The sequence below is a fragment of the Anolis carolinensis genome, chromosome 3, assembly GCF_035594765.1.
Source record: "Anolis carolinensis isolate JA03-04 chromosome 3, rAnoCar3.1.pri, whole genome shotgun sequence".
Taxonomy (NCBI): Eukaryota; Metazoa; Chordata; class Lepidosauria; order Squamata; family Dactyloidae; genus Anolis; species Anolis carolinensis.
The window spans coordinates 107,939,820-107,958,627 of record NC_085843.1 but is presented as its reverse complement, the minus strand read 5'-3'; the positions used below and the strand labels follow the sequence as shown (position 1 = coordinate 107,958,627).

The following is an 18,808-nucleotide window of genomic DNA, read 5'->3' as shown; positions in this document are numbered from 1 at the left end:
CCTTTACCTTACACTTAAAATAGATTCTGTTTGCAGAATTGGGCTAGGAGAGGTTAGTTTGTTAAGTATACTTAACTAAGTAGCTGATATAGAATAGTGGTCAATGTTTGTAAAGGTCTGAAAGCATTTGTAGAAAGCATTTTCTCCCAGTAAGCTACGTCACCCTCAAATGTATAATTCCTTAAACATTGTGAAATAGAATTTGCAAGAGAGCTAATAAATAATGCAAATTTGCTTTTTTAAAATTTCCCCTCTGTGGTACATTGTTAAAAATTGTACAGCAGCAGAACATGCTGTTGATGTGAAGCGCTGCATATTAAAAAGGTGTCTTAGCTATGTGAGGACTAAAGGAAGTACTACATTTGTAAATGACACAGTACAACTGAGACATGCAATTAAGCTCTCCTGTCCAACCATCCACTCAGCTAGTCAGTCAGCACTGCCTGCTTTCAGCATGCTTCATTTTATTCCTCTTTGCCCTATTTTTGAGTCACCACTTCTAGCCTAGGAAAAATCAAGATGAAGCCAATGGTTATAGGACTGAGGCTTTCATGGATTAGAGTCCAGTTCAACAGTGGATCCATGTCTGAAAACATATTTCAGAATAAACTGGTCAGAGATAATGCTTTCAAGGAGGAGAGTTGATTTTGGGGGTGGAATCTGTTACTCCCTAAATTGATATTGAGACTTATAATATTGTTTTCATGAACAACAAGGAGCCCATGGTGGCACAATAAACCCTTGTGCCGGCAGGTTGGCGGTTCGATTCCAGGGAGAGCGGGTAAACTTCTTCTGTCAGTTCCAGCTCCCCATGAGAGAAGCCTCCCACAAGGATGGTAAAATATCAAACATCCAGGCATCCCCTGAGCAACGTCCTTGCAGACAGCCAATTCTCTCATACCAGAAGCGACTAGCAGTTTCTCAAGTCGCTCCTGACACAAAAAAGAACAACAATGCATAATGACAAAATGCCTGGACACAAAACAGGGTATAAATGAAGTGGAATAAATAAATAAAAACTGCAAATACTGCTTTATTATCACTTGTGTTGAGTGAAATAGCATCTATGCCAACCATCCTGAATCTTTTCAAGCCCACCCACCCCCACCCCCTCATTAGTCTTTAAAAAACAAAAACAAAAACAAAAACAAAAACAAAAAGGCAAGCTAAGGCATTTCAGGAATTAACATGGGCATATAATCAGCATCTCTGAAAATAAAACTTAAAATAACTGTTTGTATTTCATTAATCGTGTATTATCCTTAATGAATGAATGAAATATGGCTGACCTTTCAGTTCTTAAATCTCAGTTCACTAAGAGGATTACAGTTGTTTGTGCACTTTGTAAAGCCTTAGGCTTGGAACACAGATGGAGAACAAGAAAATTAAGTTAATTTTTATTAACTTAAACTGGGAGACAAATTATTTTAATTATTCCCCTTTCTAAACCTTGTTGCATAATTTCAATTAACAGGTCAGCTATAGTTTTAAAAACAGCACAACCCAGGAAGAAAGGAAGATCATAAGAAATCTGGGAAGGGAGAGAAAATATTAAAAATCAAGATAAGAATGATACAATTCCCCATTATGTCTTCACAAAGGGTACAGATATTAAGAGGAAATCTGTTATCTTCTTTAACTAGAATAGGATGTGTGACCAGGAGCTGAAATCTGGTGAGAAGAGTTCTGAAAATGGCTCTTCAAAATAAGCCCTTCAAAGGCCTTTGCACACTGCTCCCTGATTTGGGATTTCGGGGACCTTGGATGGTTCTCTCATCATCCTTCTGTTTGCAGGTCAAGATTTTCCTATTCCATTGGACTTTTAGACATTTACTTCTTATATTGTGCGGTGGCATATTGCTGGTTTTTGGAATTGTGTTTTTTTAATTTTACATGGGTTTCCATTTTATATGTTTTTTTTAAAGTAACATATATTGTATTTCTGCATGTTTTTAATCCATGTGTATGTGTGTTTTCAAGTCACCTGTTGACTTATGGCCACCTCATGAATTTCATAGGGCTTTCCTAGGCAAGGGATGTTACGGGTTTGTTGAAAAACAAACTGCGTGCAGTCCTGTCCAGACTTATCCAGTACTTTGTTGTACCCACAATGAGCAAAAGAAAACAAGCCAGGAAAATGGAAGTAAAATCAAAAATTTACTCTTAAGTAGCAGAGTCAAAAAATCACAATAAAACTTCCAGCAACAAAACTCACATAAAGTCCCATGCATTAAATTCATGCATCTTCATAGTAGGCTCTCAGCAAGCACTCAATAAGTCCCCCAGTAAGTCCCCAAAAGACATTACAAACATTTCCCAGATATACCCCATTCAGGGAGTGGCTCAAGCCTGTTAGCCCTGATTGTTCCAATTACTCAACCATGAGTTGTAATTGACCAGGTGTTTTTCTCTTAACACACACATACACAAGTAGTGATCCCACAGAAACTTAGTCACATACATGCATATACAGTAATAAGGGATACTCAAGAGATGGTTCTGCCGGTTCACTCCTATATAGTCTACAGCAAGAGTTCTCAGCCGTGGAGCCCTTTTTGAAGTAAAGGTTTCTTGTGGAGCCCCAATAAATGTTTTTATATTATATTATATATAATGTATACAAATCAGGCATGGGTTCGGCTAGTGACAGATGGATAGAGAGTGTTTGTGTGAACTAATTCACACAGTGCAAAAAATAAAATAAATACAATATTTAAAAAGAAAATTAATTTTTGCTAATATAAATTTAACAGTAATTCAATGGAAGACCTCCAATCCAATCCCCTTTGGTCATGCAGGAGAAACACAATCAAAGCAGCCCAACAGCTGGCCACCTGACCTTTGTAATAATAGTAATAATAATAATAATAATAATAATAATAATAATAATAATAATGGCAGAAACTCCAGAGGCCATCCAATCCAGCCCCCTTTTGCCATGCAGGAGAAACAATCAAAACACACCAACAGTTGGCTACCTGATTTCTGTGATGATGATGATGATGATGATGATGATGATGATGATGATGATGATAGTAATAATAGCAGAAACCTCAGAGACCATTCAGTCCAGCCACCTTTTGCCATGCAGGAAAAACACAAAGCACCTTCTTTCTACCATGCAGGGAAAACATGATCCAATCCCGCCCGTCAGATGGCCAATGGGCCTCTGTTAAAAATCTATATCATAAAATCAAGGAATCCTAGAGTGGGAAGATATCCCAAAAAACTATCCAGCCCAACCAATTTCTACCAGGACCCTGACCTTGTTGGGGGGGGGGGGGGGTTTGCATATCCCTGGCCTTCAGTAGGAGCCAGGAGGGCAAGGGGAGGTGCCCAACTATAAACTCCGGTGGGAGAGGCTTCCTGGGGGAGGCCTTGGGTGGCTTCTCTCTGGGGGTCACTTGTGGGGAGAAGTGCTTGGCGCTGCCAATATGGCACCACGGGAACAAAATCCTGGGAAGCGAAGAGGAGGAGGATAGCACAGAGCTCCAGTATACCCCGCGGAGCTCAAAGGGCTCAGCAGAGCACACTTTGAAAACCGCTTTTCTACAGCACTTAGTCTCCCATCCAAATACTAACCAGAGCTTATTCTGCTTAGCTTCCAAGGATAGACAGAATTTGGTTCAAGATGCTTAGGATAACTTGTTTTAATTGTTTGCAAATCACCTTAAGTCTCATTATTTAGAAATGAAAGTAATCATCATAATAACACACAATAGTTTCCCACCATTAAAAACATGGACAGGAATGGGGGATATGTCTATCCAGGATCCTGTAGTTGGGCAACAACTAGAAATTGCCAAAGTTGCCCCCCCCCCCCCACACACACACTTTGAAGACAAATTCTGTGAGTAGCAAAGCTGACAAAGTCTAGTATGTGCCTGCTTCAAGCTCTTGATAGCCTCATTTTTGCCTGGCAATTGGCTGTGAAGCATCTGAAGGAGCTAAGTTTGCCATCAGCTGCTCCACTGAGGTTTACAGATGAAGTGCGAAGCTCCACCAACTATTGAAAGTGCTGGGCACCATAGGAGGGCTTCAGTGTCCTCACTTTGAAATCTCACATGGCTACTTAATTAAAAGAAAGAACAAGAGAGCTTCTTTCTGTGTCTGAGGTCCCTGCCAGCAACACCGCTGTAATTACTGATGTTGTGGTTGCTTCATACACCCATACAATATCCATTATAATTTCTCTTATCTGGGTTGCTAGTGCATGGAAGTGTCTTTATGACGAATCAAAGATAATTGCATCTAATGAGCAGCAGCTCTGTTTTGAGTTTTAAAAATTGGTACTAATACACAAATAATTATCCGAGCCTTGAAGCAAGCTAGTCCCTTTTAATTAAAATTCACGCTATTAAAGAGACACAAAATGATGTTGTGATTGTAATTTTAAAACTCTTTCTTTAGCAAAAGCAACTAATATGCTAATGTTTAGGTTACTTTGTCCACAGTTTTCAAGAAAATAAAAAATGATCTACTTTCCTCCTACCTTCAATAATGTCAAGCCACAATCTCAATGTAGCATCGCTGTTTTGCTAGTTTCTAATAGCCACCATTGCCACCGTCACACATAGACATGCACACAAACACAGGCCACAACAACCTTGATTCCACAAATTGCTATTTCATCAATTGTCTTTTTAAATTGCATAGCTACATGGTTGTTACCATCAGGAACTGTGAAAGCACATTTATATACAAAGCAATGCTGCTCATTGTAGCTGTTAATTTCCTTGATTTTATGCAAGTCTGTGGTGGTTTCCAGGCACTCTACATCTCTGTTTGCATTAGCACAGAGCAGCATGTTTACTCAGAGGCAGGTCACACTGTTCTCAGCAGGGTTTACTAAAATGTAACTGAAATGTAGGTTTACTCAGACATAAGTATACATTTCATCAGTCTGTATTTAGAGAAGCCTTACTATGCAATCCCTGGACACATCTATTCAGAAGTAAGTGTCACTGAGCTAAACTGGTTGTGGTTCTAGGTAAATGAATACAGGAATATAGCCCCTATTATTTTGTACATACTTCTTTTATTACCGTAAAACATAGGAATCAGAGGCAGTACTTTTATTTAATACCATGCTCACTTTTAGAACTATCATTTAACCACCTGTCACTTTTTAAAAACATTCTCCCTTGGGAAAATTTTTATATAATCCTGTAGAAAATTAGACTGGATGGCCCTTGGGGTCTCAACCAACTGATTCTATGATACTTGAAATTATATACATTGTTATATAGCATTACATTTGCAGTTAATAGTTCTATGAAAGATATACCATCCCTGTGGAATCTTTGAACATGACACACATGCCTTTGTAAAAACATCATCATCTACTCTTTTGTTTCCTATGAGCTAAATGTTTTAACTAGAGTAAGCCACTAAAATTACAGCAACTAGGCAGTACCTAATGAGTCTCATTTATTTCACTGTGTTTATTCATATGGAATTAAAGTTAAGATTTGGTCCTAGTACCGCAGTGTCTTTCTGGAATTTTAAACCAGGACTTCATTTATCTACATAGCTCCCCTCCAATTATTTTGGATTACAACCCCAACATTTCTGAACAATGCCAAGATAGCTGGGGTGAATGAGAGCTAAAGAATACTAGGTCAGTGAAAACTGTTATATAGTATAACCAGTAGGAGCTACAGAACATCTACAAGTTTCCTTCACTCCAAAGAGAATGTGTGTGTGTGTGGACATGAAAGATAGTTAATTGCTTGTCAGCAGTGTCATGGCTCTTGCCTTCTCTTTTGATTTGGAAGTGTATTAACTAGAGGATAATTTCAAGGCTTCTTGTCTACTGCTTGCATTGTACTGACAATGACAAATAACAGGCAGGAGGAAATTTTTGTAACCTGCCAACTTTCTCAAAGTACTGTCATTCTTCAGCATAAGAACTGCATGCATAGTGAGCTTATCGTTGTTTGTTATGAATAAAGCCTCCAAATAGTCATTTCTAGATTGACAGAATGGCAACCCTTTGGGCAGATAGGGTGGGATATAAATAAAGTTTTATTATTATATTATTATTATTTCTAATAATAGTCCCCAAGTTAGAATCATCTGACTTACAAATGACTCATAGTTAAGAATGACAGTGAGGCAACAGGGAGTGAGAGAAATCTACCCCTCGGGAGGGAAACTTACTCCTGGAAGAGTCATCATGGAGAAAAGATGTCTCTACTAAAGCTTTCTCACCAATCTTTGTTTTCATAAGCCAAATTCTTCAAAATCCAATTATCACAGAGACAGAAAGTAAGGTGAAATCTTCTGAACAGGGGCACAGACAACAAAACAAATAGGTGTTAACCTTCCTTATGATATCCAAAGTTTATATATACGGTGTTCCCTCACTACTTTGTGGTTTGCTTTTCGCGGATTCTCTATTTCACAATTTTTCAATAAACTCTAAAAGAATATTATAAATAATAAAAAATTCAATTTACAGCCTCAGGAAGAGAAGGAGAAGCCAAAGGGAGAGAAAAGGAGCCCAAGTGGCAACGGGAGGAGAAGGAAGTGATTTATCAAGACACGATTTGTTGATAAAGACTTAAAGTATATAAAAGTATATAACTACTAAAATAATGTTTAAATATTAAAATAAATATAGTGTCCCTACTTTATGAATTTTCACTTATTGCGGGTGGTTCTGGAACATAACCTCTGCAATAAGTGAGGGAACACTGTACCTTGTTTGTAACTTGAGGACTGCCTGTATAGGATTATAAGCTACAAATAGTTAGGTTTGTGGCTGCTGGTAAAAATACTCTGTGGCTCTTCTTGAAGTTGGGTCTCTGGAAATGTAATAACCAATGGGACAAATTTCAAAGGGCAAATAAATTTGGGAGAAGAGAAAATATAAAGAAGCCAACTGAAGGGGGTATAGAGACAGTAGTAGTGAAGAAGTTGGAAACCTTTTAGGGACAAAATGGGACATGTGGTGGTAGACTGACAAAGGAAAGATGGGGCAGGCAGATGTCAAAGAACCAGCTGATGAATCAGGCGGGACTACCAAGTACACTACATGCAAGTAGGGGTGTCTCTGTGCTGCTAATTTTCCAAGACTTTTTACTCCTAGGCATTTTTAGTCTGCCTCCTTCTTTACATAAGGATTTTCCCTGGATTCAAGCTGCTGAAAAATATAAATCTGCAATGCAGTGGTTCTTTATTAGAGTGATGCCATCCCTTTATCTAATTCCTGGGAGATTGAAAAAGTCATGAATCTCGAAGTATTATTCACAGACAAACATTAACATTTGCAACACGTGTGAGAAAAGATGAACACAGCACACTGCTGACAACAGAGAGGCTATGAGAGATTGGTGAACTGCATCTAAATGCAGGGTAGTTGAAGAGACTTATGTTTTGGTCCAATGGACCGCTTATTTCCTGACAGTTCAAATATGCCCTATGATTCTGCAGACTCGTTGCTTTCCCATTTTAGCATGGGTTTACTTCAGGGGGCAAATGCATAGATCAGTAGTTCTGCAAACGTGGTAATAGATTACAGATGCTACAAGAAATCAGTGCCCAGGACCAGAGAGATGCCAGGAGGCTTTTCAAAAGCAGTGCTCTGGACACCGAGCTCTCTTGCAAAGGAGAGTATGAGCTAAGCATGCAAATTCTGACTGAACAGACTATAATAAAAGAAATATTTCAGAAAGCACAATGGAAACCATACAATTTAATTGGTTGGAAGGCCTTCATATTAAAAGCCAACTATCTGACTTATTCCCATTCACTTTGGCAATATGCCGGCAGTAAGGTTTTGCACTGATGTAGCACACAGTGAGATGTCTGTCACCTCTCTTGATTGTTGTTTTTTTTTCTAGCTTCCTATATTTCTTCATGACCTAGCCATTTCTTAAAAGAGCAGGTCATTTAGAAACTATTTCATTATATATTGGTTCTTTTTTGTCTAGCCTAGAACAGAGCTGGGTAAACAGATGACCCTCTGGATGTTGCTAAACTCCCATTCACATCAACCCTAGTCAGCCCAACATGTTACAAGTCAAGAATACAGTAGAATCACAGTTGGAAAGACTACAAAGACCATTCCAGTAATAGTACTTCAATAGCTAGGTTAGATGTTCTCCACTCCTGTCCTAGATTTTATGAATATGTTTCCTAATAAATCACATGATGTGTCCCTCTATGATCAGCATTTGGAAAAAAATATTTTGCTTGTTGGGAGATTCTGGGGGTGTAATCAAACATGAAACTTCTTTAAGTTCTGCTCTCTTACCAGCTACTCTCCAAAGTTTTCAGAAGAGATCTCCTGAACCCTGCAATCTAAGTTCCTTTAATTTGAATTCAACCTAGACCTTTAAGTATGTATGTATCTAATACCAATAATATATAGGTTCTTCCTGCTTTGTTAATTTTCTATGTGTATCAGTATATCTTTTTTCCTTTAGTGTGATTTAGTTTGCATTCACTATTTTGTGCCCAAGAGTATGGGAAATTGAATACTTTCATTTAATGCTATTTGGAAAAACTACAGTTTTCACATTTAAAAACCCCCATTAAACAGCAATGCAGTGTAAGGTATGGATGACATTACTAGATTTTTTTTAACACCCTATATTTAATTTTTCCCCTTTGCCATCATATGTAGGTACTTTGCTTTGTTGATAATGAACATCATCTATCTCTGTATGGTGCACCTGGTTTAGTAATTACTTTCCCAGAAAGGAAGCAATCTTTATTAGCCGTATTTGAGGATGAAAGAACGCAACCTGAAGTCTGATGCATTTTATGTGCTACTGACCACTTAGAGACAGTAACCTTAGAAACTTGCTATTCTTTTTACATCTTTCAGAATTCCCCAGCCACCACAGATTTGGACTGAATCCAAAACAGCAACATTTCCAAACTCCGAACGGCAAACCTTCTCATTAAAAAACAATACAATAACAGAATATAAAATACATTGCTGTTTGCTCTGTGATCACTAATTACTATCCTATCTTTAAAAAAGACTGTAAATGCTTGTGAAATGGACAATCAGTGCCATAATCCCAAATATACCTGTATATCTTGGCTTACTATATATTTTACAAGAGATGAGTCTATGATTGAAATGTGGAATCTTGGCATACCTTTAGCTTCTGCTATAATTATAATACACAAATTAATTCCTAGCGATATAGCATCTCTGAATTAAAAAAAATTACAAATTAATGTGAACAAGGAGACAAGTTCCTGAACTGAGAACATATAATATAAACTTTAGTAAGAAAAAAGACAACATGAGAAGATTATGGCAACTGTAATTATCTATAAATAAACTTAATTTCTCTGAAGGTGAACAGTAAAAGGTTATGTATTAGCAGAAAAGTAGTTTCAAGGAAGACATTGAACAGAGAAGAAAGATGACAGTGAGATAGGATTTCAGGCATAAAAAAGTAAACAAGAATGAGCAGAGCTGTTCAACTGAGCATGAGACTTTATGGATGGTAGAGCTGGAAAAATGACATTATCATGTATCTAATCCATACTTTGGACGGCTTCTCTTGAAAAGCAGCAATCCCATTTTAAATTGATCTTACGTTACCCAAAACACCCTGATGTTGAACTTTGCTCACCCATACATAGACAATAAAATTAATATTTTTAATTTGAAAAAGCAGCAGTTTTCAATATGCAGCACTCTTCATTTTCTTTGTTTGTTTTGTTTTCTTTCTTTTCCCAAACGGGGGAGATGAGATTAACGGAGACAGGGATTTGTCACTGTTTCTGTAGGTCTGTCTTGTTCTGATTACCATGGTTCTTTTAAAATAAAGTCACAGTCTTTAAGCAACCAAGAGTTTTAGGTACTAGTTAATAAGTATTAGTTGGTATTTGATAGAGATTGCTGCAATGACTTTGATAAAGCACGGCAATATATCTTGATGTTATTTTTAATACTTGGCATTTATCTGCAGTCCTTATATCATCTGCTGCTTTGTTCCCTTGCAATTTGTACCAATTTAGCAGAGATTTGTGCTTTGAAAGAACTCTGAAGTAAAAACAGCTCAAAGAGTGTTCCTTGAGTCAGCAGCCTTGCATAGTAGAGGGCTCTCTGCTTCCTAGTATGTACTCCAGGGTAGCAGCCAGCAAACAAATGGAGACAAGATAAGAAAAAAAAATAAAAGGAAAAAATATATAAAAAACCTTTGGATACCTGGAGCACTGCAAGCCTTCCAGCTAGCCGGGAGGAAAACAGTTTGAGGCAAGCAGAGATTCAGCAGTGTGATACTCTTCCTACCTTCACCCCTTCCCTCCTTCAAGGGAGGCTTAGGTGTTTTCAAAACAGTTGCAGATAAAATCTTTAAAACTGCATTAGCTACACATGAACAGTCTTTAGTAAAAGCAAGGAGTTCAAGGGCAACAGTCTTCAATTAAAATTGAGAGTTTAAGATATTATAAGAGCAATTAGATATCAGCTTCAGAACTTGTCCTTGAGCTCGGCTGACGCTGCTCCTCCTGTTGCTCCACCGGAAGTTATTCCTGTTCATTTCTTTTTTTTCATAAAAACTGTTCATTTTTATGAAAATAATGTTTATGTAACTTGTGCATAGCTGAGACACATGTAACTTAACTTATTTATCTTATGGGAAGAAGAGTTCCATATAACACAGCTTTACTTCTAGCATGAATAGAAAGCGAAAATATTTTTTCATTTTGTCATTGCTTCTTAGACCTTCATTTGAAAGAGAATGCATTATACTACACTGATCAGACTTCAAGAACTTTTGTTCCAAGAAGTCTGTAGTCTGTACTAGAGCCCATCCAAACAGGGTCCAAAATGTGAGAGCTCTCACGCTTTTACCGGAGGCGTCCAAACGAATTAATTTGAGACAAAGCAAGAAAACTGAATTAATTAGATAGCCCATTAGATCCAGGTCTTTCTGAAAAACCCTGTTCTAACGGACTATGGGCCCTGTGGGGACAGACCCATCGGTAGTCTCGTGACTACCCAGGGGTCAGTCCACACACCCATCTTGTACCTTTGGGTCTCCTGGCGCCCAAAGATGCATGATAGTGCCCACCCTGCCCCCCCAGCCTTAAAAATATAGAAAACGTTACCGGACCGCCATTAGGACTCTCTGGGGCTTCCTGGAATGTACCAATAACGTGTTAGGAAGCAAAATGAGAGGGAATCGCTTCTGGGCTCGCACATTATTGGCAAATTCCAGGAAGTTCCAGAGAAGCCTAACGGCAGCCTGGTAAGGTTTTCTTTATTTTTAATGCTTTCTGGGGGGAGGTTTTGGGGTTGCCCTATTCCAGCGCGGTAGTTACCACGCTGGAATGTAGACAGACTCCCAGGAAAGCGCAGGTTTGGGGAGTAGATGTGTAGACTTAAATATATGCCTAAGTGGGTTTCTTAAACTCACTTTGGCACACATTTAAGTCTGGAAGTAGCCCTATTGAAAAGTGACAGTTAAATACATTGTTGGTTCCTGGCATTTGTTACTGGATAGTAATACAAATGTTAGCTATGCTGTCCCATGCATAAGGTAAGATGTTATGTGGGAAAAAGAAAAAAAAGTATAAAACTGTTCCTTGTCAAGCAACAGCCCAGAAATATAATGCATATTGGTTTAAGCTGAATAGCTTGACAAAGATAATCTAGGTACCTCACACATTAGACTTTATGTTGGTTGAGTTTAAATGGCACCCATGATTCTTATTCTGGAGGGATTCCGTGATCTAATTGTATCCGAGTTGTGGTTTATAACTACCACAAAACCAGTTATTGTTTTCGTTCAATTTTGAAAGGCTTGTATCAACCACATGCTTAGGGTTCAGCAAGTTACATGGTAAATAACATGTTTGTTTCAGTCACTTTGAATCCTGACTATTTTAATTTTTAAAGCAGGGGTCTTGATGAGCCTCTGGAGGTGGGCAAGCTCCATCAAAAAATAAATAATCTAATTTTTTTTACCCCAAACCAACCCAAATATGGCAGTTTTGCTCACCTTTCCATCTCAAAAAAGATAACTGACTAAAATCGGCTGGAAATTTTGAAACATAGCAATTGGATATAACATTGCATTCCTTCTGGTTTACCAAGGACACATGGTAACAGGTGTGTATGTGTGTGAAAATTGCCTCCTATCTCCTGTGCAGTTGATTTCTTAACCAAGACTGGAGTTTAGCAAGGCTTGGATAATTCCAAGGTGATTATCTTGCACAGATGGTTGGTCTATAAGTTCTTGACATGAAGGATATGCTAGATGTCTTTGTGGCAATGCAGAAGCATCTAGACCACTGCTCCTTTTGGTACCTTTTGGTACTACTTTTCTTAGGTAGTCCTAAGAAAGAAAGCCTCACAACAGAGATGCATGTGAGTGGCAAAATACTGCTTTCAGTATCTCTTATAATTTTTCAATTCCAGTCCAAATACTAAAATGGAGAGAGTTCCTTCAGAAACTGGCAGAATTATTGAGGGTTCTGGAGGTTCTGTTCAGGCTAAATGGTGTGACACATGATTCTGAAGTGCCCAACCACAATCCTGGCCTGCCTTGCTTCCTGAGGTTTTCTCAGTAAGCAAAGCCGTGGATCAAACCAAGAAGTCTCATGAATGCCATGTTGATTTTGAACTGTCAATCTCTTCAGTCCTAGGAAGGCCAAAAAATGGGCAGACTCAGAAGTGGGGCTAACTGTATCATGTGGGCTCCCAGCAACAATAAAAATAGATGAGATTTTAGAAATACTAGAAGGCTGCTGGATGTATCTTTCAGTAAAGTAGATGTCCCCTCCCTTCCCCATGAAATGGCACTCTTATATCACCCTAGATACCTTCAAGAGAAGCCAGCCTGTAATCCGCTTGACTGCTTTGACTGCCCAACAGACATGCTGGTAGAGATCAGTATTCACGACTCCAGGATCTACAACATTAATAGTCACATGACCCCCTTCTTCTGTCAGGAGATGCTGTAATCGGTAGCTGAACAATACAAGGGCAAGTTTGCTTTGGGCATAGGCTCCGTGGGGTGAATACAAGCAGCTAGATAGGGATAGGGGATGGGAAGGGAGACAGAAAGATAAATACATTTTCAGGAGATAGCACAGCATGTTACCAGGTATACGCTTGCCTGCAAATTCTAATAATTCACATTGACAAAGCAGGGAAAGCATGAGGAAACCCCCAATCATGCTTATCACCTCAAGACACATTGCTTCCAGTAGCCAAAGTAGATGTCACAGAGCAATTTATGTGAACGTATTTTAAATAAACCTGCCTGTTAGCATAAATTGTAATGCAAGCCGCACCCTGTGTAGTTCTCACTTGAAGTGTTAAAATAAGAATCTTAGAATACCATATGTATTATTCAAATTTTCTGACTTCCAGAAGCCCTGTTTTGACTTTATAGATTTTATTATGCAGTATTAGTTATATGGATTTTACAAGAAAAGCTGTGGCTTCTACGCAACTTGCATTTAAAAAAATTAAGTATGGATTACATAATAAGAAGCACAGGACAAATGCGAAAAATATGATACGAACAACTTTTCCATACACTAAAATATAACTGGATACATTGAAAGGCTCAGGCAGTTTTTGATAGTTGTATATTAACAAGATACAAATGGCAGATAAAACTAGCTCTCACCATGATAGCATTTTCATTACAAATCTCTATAGCATTCACATGACTCAAAGGTCATATGATATCATTTTTGCATAAGTTGGTATTGTTAAAAATTGTAAAAACAACATCCATTCCTTTGCAATTAATCCAGGCCTTTCTTCATTAAACACCAGAGGTAATGTTGAGAGCAACTTAATGTACAGTTTATTGTGCATAGGGAAGCAGTCACAAATTATCATAATGCTTATTCTTACATATATATTTAATATGTGGTTTTAAATATTGAGTGCATATAATAATCATCCTTGTGATTGGATAACAAGCACCCAAAGAAGGAGGCTGAATACACACTGATTATAAGGACAATGAGGCCACTTAATCATCAAGCAGTTCTTTAGCACCAATACTATAAAAGTTCAGGAGTGAGAGAAAAAGCTTACACCAATAACAAATATTTGCAAGTGAACACTGCTGCTAAAAAGGAACAGAGAACCAGATCAATATTTTGTGGAATCTAGAGTTTTATCTGGATTTTTTCAAATGATACTGAATACTAAATCTAATGCCCATAGTGCCTTTGCAAAATTAATCTCCGACTTCACTATATGTAAAGTCTGCCAATGGTTCTCTTGACTTCTCCTCTCTGCCTACAATAGGACAATGTGTATTTTGCCCAAAGTGAAAGTTGTACTCTGCTTTCATATTTTCAGAAATGGGGATCAGATACTATTTCTTCACCTCAATATGATTGCATCATTCATTAATAACTAAATCATTCCAGTCGGAATGCCTCTCGTTTCAGATTGACTCTAGACTCCAGACTTCATTACATTGTCTGGTCTAACTTTTTCTGTTTCTTCATTTATACTTTTCATATCATACAACCTACTCTGGGTGGCTGTTGTTGTGGTTGTTATTATATTATTTATTTATATCCTGAAGGGGACTCAAAGCAGCTGGGTTCTGAACAATTCACAAGTCACACACCTGCCCTTATTTTCCTGCTTTCTGGATTGGGTTTCTGGGCCTCACAATGACTTCTTAAGTGTGGACCTGTGTGTGGGTTTTTGAGTGTGATGTGTCTGGCCTGACTCCAATTCAGTCTTGACAGCCAAAGACAGGTTTAAAACAACAATAAGAACAGGTTTATTTAACACAGTAGAGAAAATATATTAAACTTGAAGAATCTATTCTATAAATTCCCCAAAACCATAAGTCTCAAATCCTAAACTCTGTCTCTCTTTGCTCAAAGCTTTGTCTGTGTCAGCTCAACACCCTGTCAGTTTCAGCTTCAAAACGCTGTCTGAATTCACCCAGAGGCAAGACTCTGCCTTTTGATACATTCTGTTCTCCTGCAACCCATCTTCACAGTCCGCCTGAGCCATGAATGGCTGCCTTCAAGCAAATAATTGATTTTGGATTGTCCTTGCTTGTGCTTTAACATAATGCGCGCTCTCTCTCTCAATATTTTCTGTGAAGTTCATCTTGTCCTAACTGCATTTAGTACATATTAGTGAATCTGAAATTGCATCCACAACAGATTAATGCTTTTCACACTTTTGGGTCTCATGATTTGAGTCTACATGGAAACAGGCTGAAGCAACTAAAATCTCATCACTGGGCTTCTTCCTAGAGTTGCTACTCAGTATGGAATACAATCAAGCCAAAGCACTCATCGAAAAACATATCACAGACACAGAGAGCCAATTGGATCTAGCCTCCGCCCCAAACTTTCATTGTCAACTAAGACAGCAGCTATCTCGCCTCCCCTATGGCATACTTAACAAATCTAGATGTTCCCAATCATCGGAGGGTCTTCACTCTGGCTCGATGTCACGCCCTTCCATTAGCTGTACTTGAGGGCCGATATCCGAAGGTCCCATTTCCAGAGAGACTCTGCCCTTGTGACTCAGGTCATACAGAAACAATGGAACATGTGCTCCTACAGTGCCTGTTCTACAGGGACATTCAATCTAGACTCATCCTACCTTTGATATATAATTGCCCAGGCTGCTCAGGACAATTCTGCACCACCCTGCTGCTTTCAGATACCAATTCAGTTATAACCCATAATGTTGCCAAGTTCTGTGCAGTAGCACTTAAAATCCACCGGGTGATGACTGGCTCCAAAAGTTAGCAATCCAACCATCAGGTAACTGAAATATAAATTAGTGCCACCCCACTCCTGTAGACTTGTACCCTGAATGCTACTATCCCCAATCAATTTCCTTCTCTTTTCATCCCCTGCTCGTCCCCTCCTCTTTTCTAAATAGTTTTGTGCCTTAGCCTTCAACATACCTGTTTTCTAGCTTTTTAGATTTCAACGCTTTTATGAGACTGTAACCCTCTCTCCTTATGCTGGTCTATGACCATAATAAAGATTTGTTTGTTTGTCATCCCTACTGTTAAGTTTCCAGTTTACATTTATATGGCCAGTATGCTGCACCAGTTTTCTCCTATAAGGCCAATGATGGAAACAGGAAATTGCCTAATACCAGGTCTGACCAAGAGAAATTCCTATATAGGACAACAGTGCCCAAAGTCTCCCAGCTAGAGTAGTCATGCTTACTCAAGATCAGGATTTGTGACTGTCATGATAATATTCTGAATCAGATTTTATCTGGGAACTTCTCACAAATATATTTATAATACCAGAGTTGAACCCTGGAATATTTGAGCACTCCTGTCTTCCTGTTCAACCTGTTCGAAATCAGACCTTTCCAGAGATCTCTCATGCATAAAATTGGCGTGCACATCCTCTACAACCAATGCCTGTGATTGAAGTCTGGAACCTGCCTTTCTAGAAATTAAATATTAGAGCTTGTTCTAATACTGCATCTGTAGGGCTTTAGGAATATTGGAAGGATCTGTCTATTACTTTTCGGAATCAACTGTGCCTACTGTCAAAGAACCATTAATATGGTTAGGTTTCAGGATGGAGTAAGGCCATGGCTTATTCTCCAACATAATGAAACTCTTCATTTCACTGGTTATAGCATCTTATGCTGTGCTCCAGATACTGCACACTTTTAGCTCTGTTGAGAACAGAATATGATGCATCATAACTGCATGAGAAGAAAGTACAGCATGACCCCACTAAGATTATGCTTCATTTACTGTTCCTTTTGTGCCTCTTCTTGTCCTACCTCACCTAATAATGCTGACAAAGGTGGACACCTGAAGAAAAGACTGACGAATTTTGATGAACTCAAGGTCAATATAATAGATCGAGTGGACACTTGACGTCACTTCTAAATTCTTGAAGGATGCTTTTTTATCCTGCCTTTTTGTTTGAATTCATTCATCTGAGTCCACTAATGAAACTAACCTCATGGCAGACAACTGTAAGCAACCTCACAGTTGCCAGGAGTCAGGATTTTCTGGCAGATACAAACTACCTGTACATTTTATACATAATTCTCCCTCCCGGCAACACTTCCTTCTCCTTTGGCTTCCTTCCACTTTCCAACATGCTGATCTCTCTAATCTGTACAGGCTGATTGCTGCAGCACAAGCACTGTGTTCTGCATAATGTAATGCAGCTTTTAATCAAAGATTATACACAAAAGGCTGACATGCTTATGCAAATGCCACACGGAAAAGGCTAGACAACTCTGAAATAAAGATATCGGCCACAAGATATTGATGACTTTCCATAATCTCTACCATAACATTCAGATATGCCAGATTTGATTTCTTTTCTCCTGAAGGACTGGTGTACTGGAAAATACAGTGCTTTCACAAAATGAATGTTCTTCCTTATGGGTAAATATTCAATATGCAGTGTCTTCTCACAGTCCTGCTTTCCACTGACATTGAATAAGAAACAGTAGGATGGAAGAACTGTTGTCTCACTGGCAGATGAGAACCGTAACCTCCCTTGCTTTCTTTCCCACATGAAACCAAGTTTTTACTAGTTGTTTGTTTATATGCATGGTGATATAAATCCTCCCATATTTTATTCTCACATGGCAAAACAAATAATTACCATACCTTTCCTCAGCTGCAGAGGAACACAGATTTATGTGCAGTTTTTGATCAGCATTTGCCCTTAGAAACTTCTTCAAAAATTAGTTTGTGCAGAAATGCGTCTGGATTTTTTTGTGCAACATATATTTCATTGTGCTTTTGGAAGACAGAAAAACAACATATATTTCTATGTAAGCATGCACACTGTTCCACAAGGCTTCTCAATGCATGACAATCTCATGGCATCTTTATACTTCAAGATGTGGTTTTCCTCAGTGTCAGGAGACTCCTCCTTTGTCCAGAAAATATTGATTAATAATCTTTATATCCCTATTGCTTTGGTATTTATTATTTGACCTCATGCAAATGATGGATTTCTATCAACATTGGGGAAGATGGGTGTTGGCTTTTTTAACCGAACTATTCTTTTATTTTATATATTTTAAATAAATGTACACTATTCAGATAACTTTAGCAAATGGGTGGTTTAAAAGCGCAATCAATCAGACAGTCTTACTTGACTGCCATATAAGAGACAGTCATATAAATATTAACTACCAATGTATTTTGAGCAGCACTTACAATCTTCCATAGATAAACATGCAATTGTACACAGAGCTGCACTATTAGAATAAATATTAGGGAATGTCAACAAAACAATGTCTAGTTTGCCACATGATTTGCAAAACAGACTTTCTTTTTCTGGAAAAGAAGAAATGAGCTTTAAAAATGAAATGCAGTGATTTGTCATCTGTATTCCAAGACAATGAATTTTGATCATCCATTTTGGGTTACACTGCAGTAATCTGTATTTATTTGTGTAAACCTATTCTCTCAAATGAAATAAATGGAAAACATCTGCAGGCAAGAAGCAGACCTTCAGAAGCATATGAAATGCTCCATACGTCCAGGAGAGTAATAGATCTGCACAAGCTGGATCTTGGTGAGTAATGGATGTTGCCCAATCTCCCAATCTATATATATATATATAAATGTAATGTGCCATTTTACTATGAAGTAAACAGCAAAATCATTGAACCAAATCACACCCAGTTTGGCCACAAAAGACATAGTCATCCAATCTATGTCTTTCAAACAAAAACAAAAAAAACCTAGAAAAATAAAGCCCAAATTAGAGGACGAGAAAGAGCTGTTTGCCCCCTTTAGCCAAAATGGTGCCCAGGGCACAGGCGAGTGCACTTTGGCCTCATCCACACTGCCTATAGGATACAGATTATCGGATT

At 38.2% G+C, this 18,808-nt stretch overlaps 1 protein-coding gene across 1 annotated transcript in view; it reads right to left on the bottom strand.

Moving 5' to 3' along the window:
• Window positions 1-18,808, bottom strand: part of zbed1 (zinc finger BED-type containing 1) — a 222,304-nt gene that overhangs the window by 9,302 nt on the left and 194,194 nt on the right. Inside the window, exon 7 of the mRNA XM_062975319.1 lies at window positions 12,802-13,009. Within this exon, the coding sequence (XP_062831389.1) occupies window positions 12,802-13,009 (208 nt within the window). The remainder of the gene's footprint in view (window positions 1-12,801; window positions 13,010-18,808) is intronic.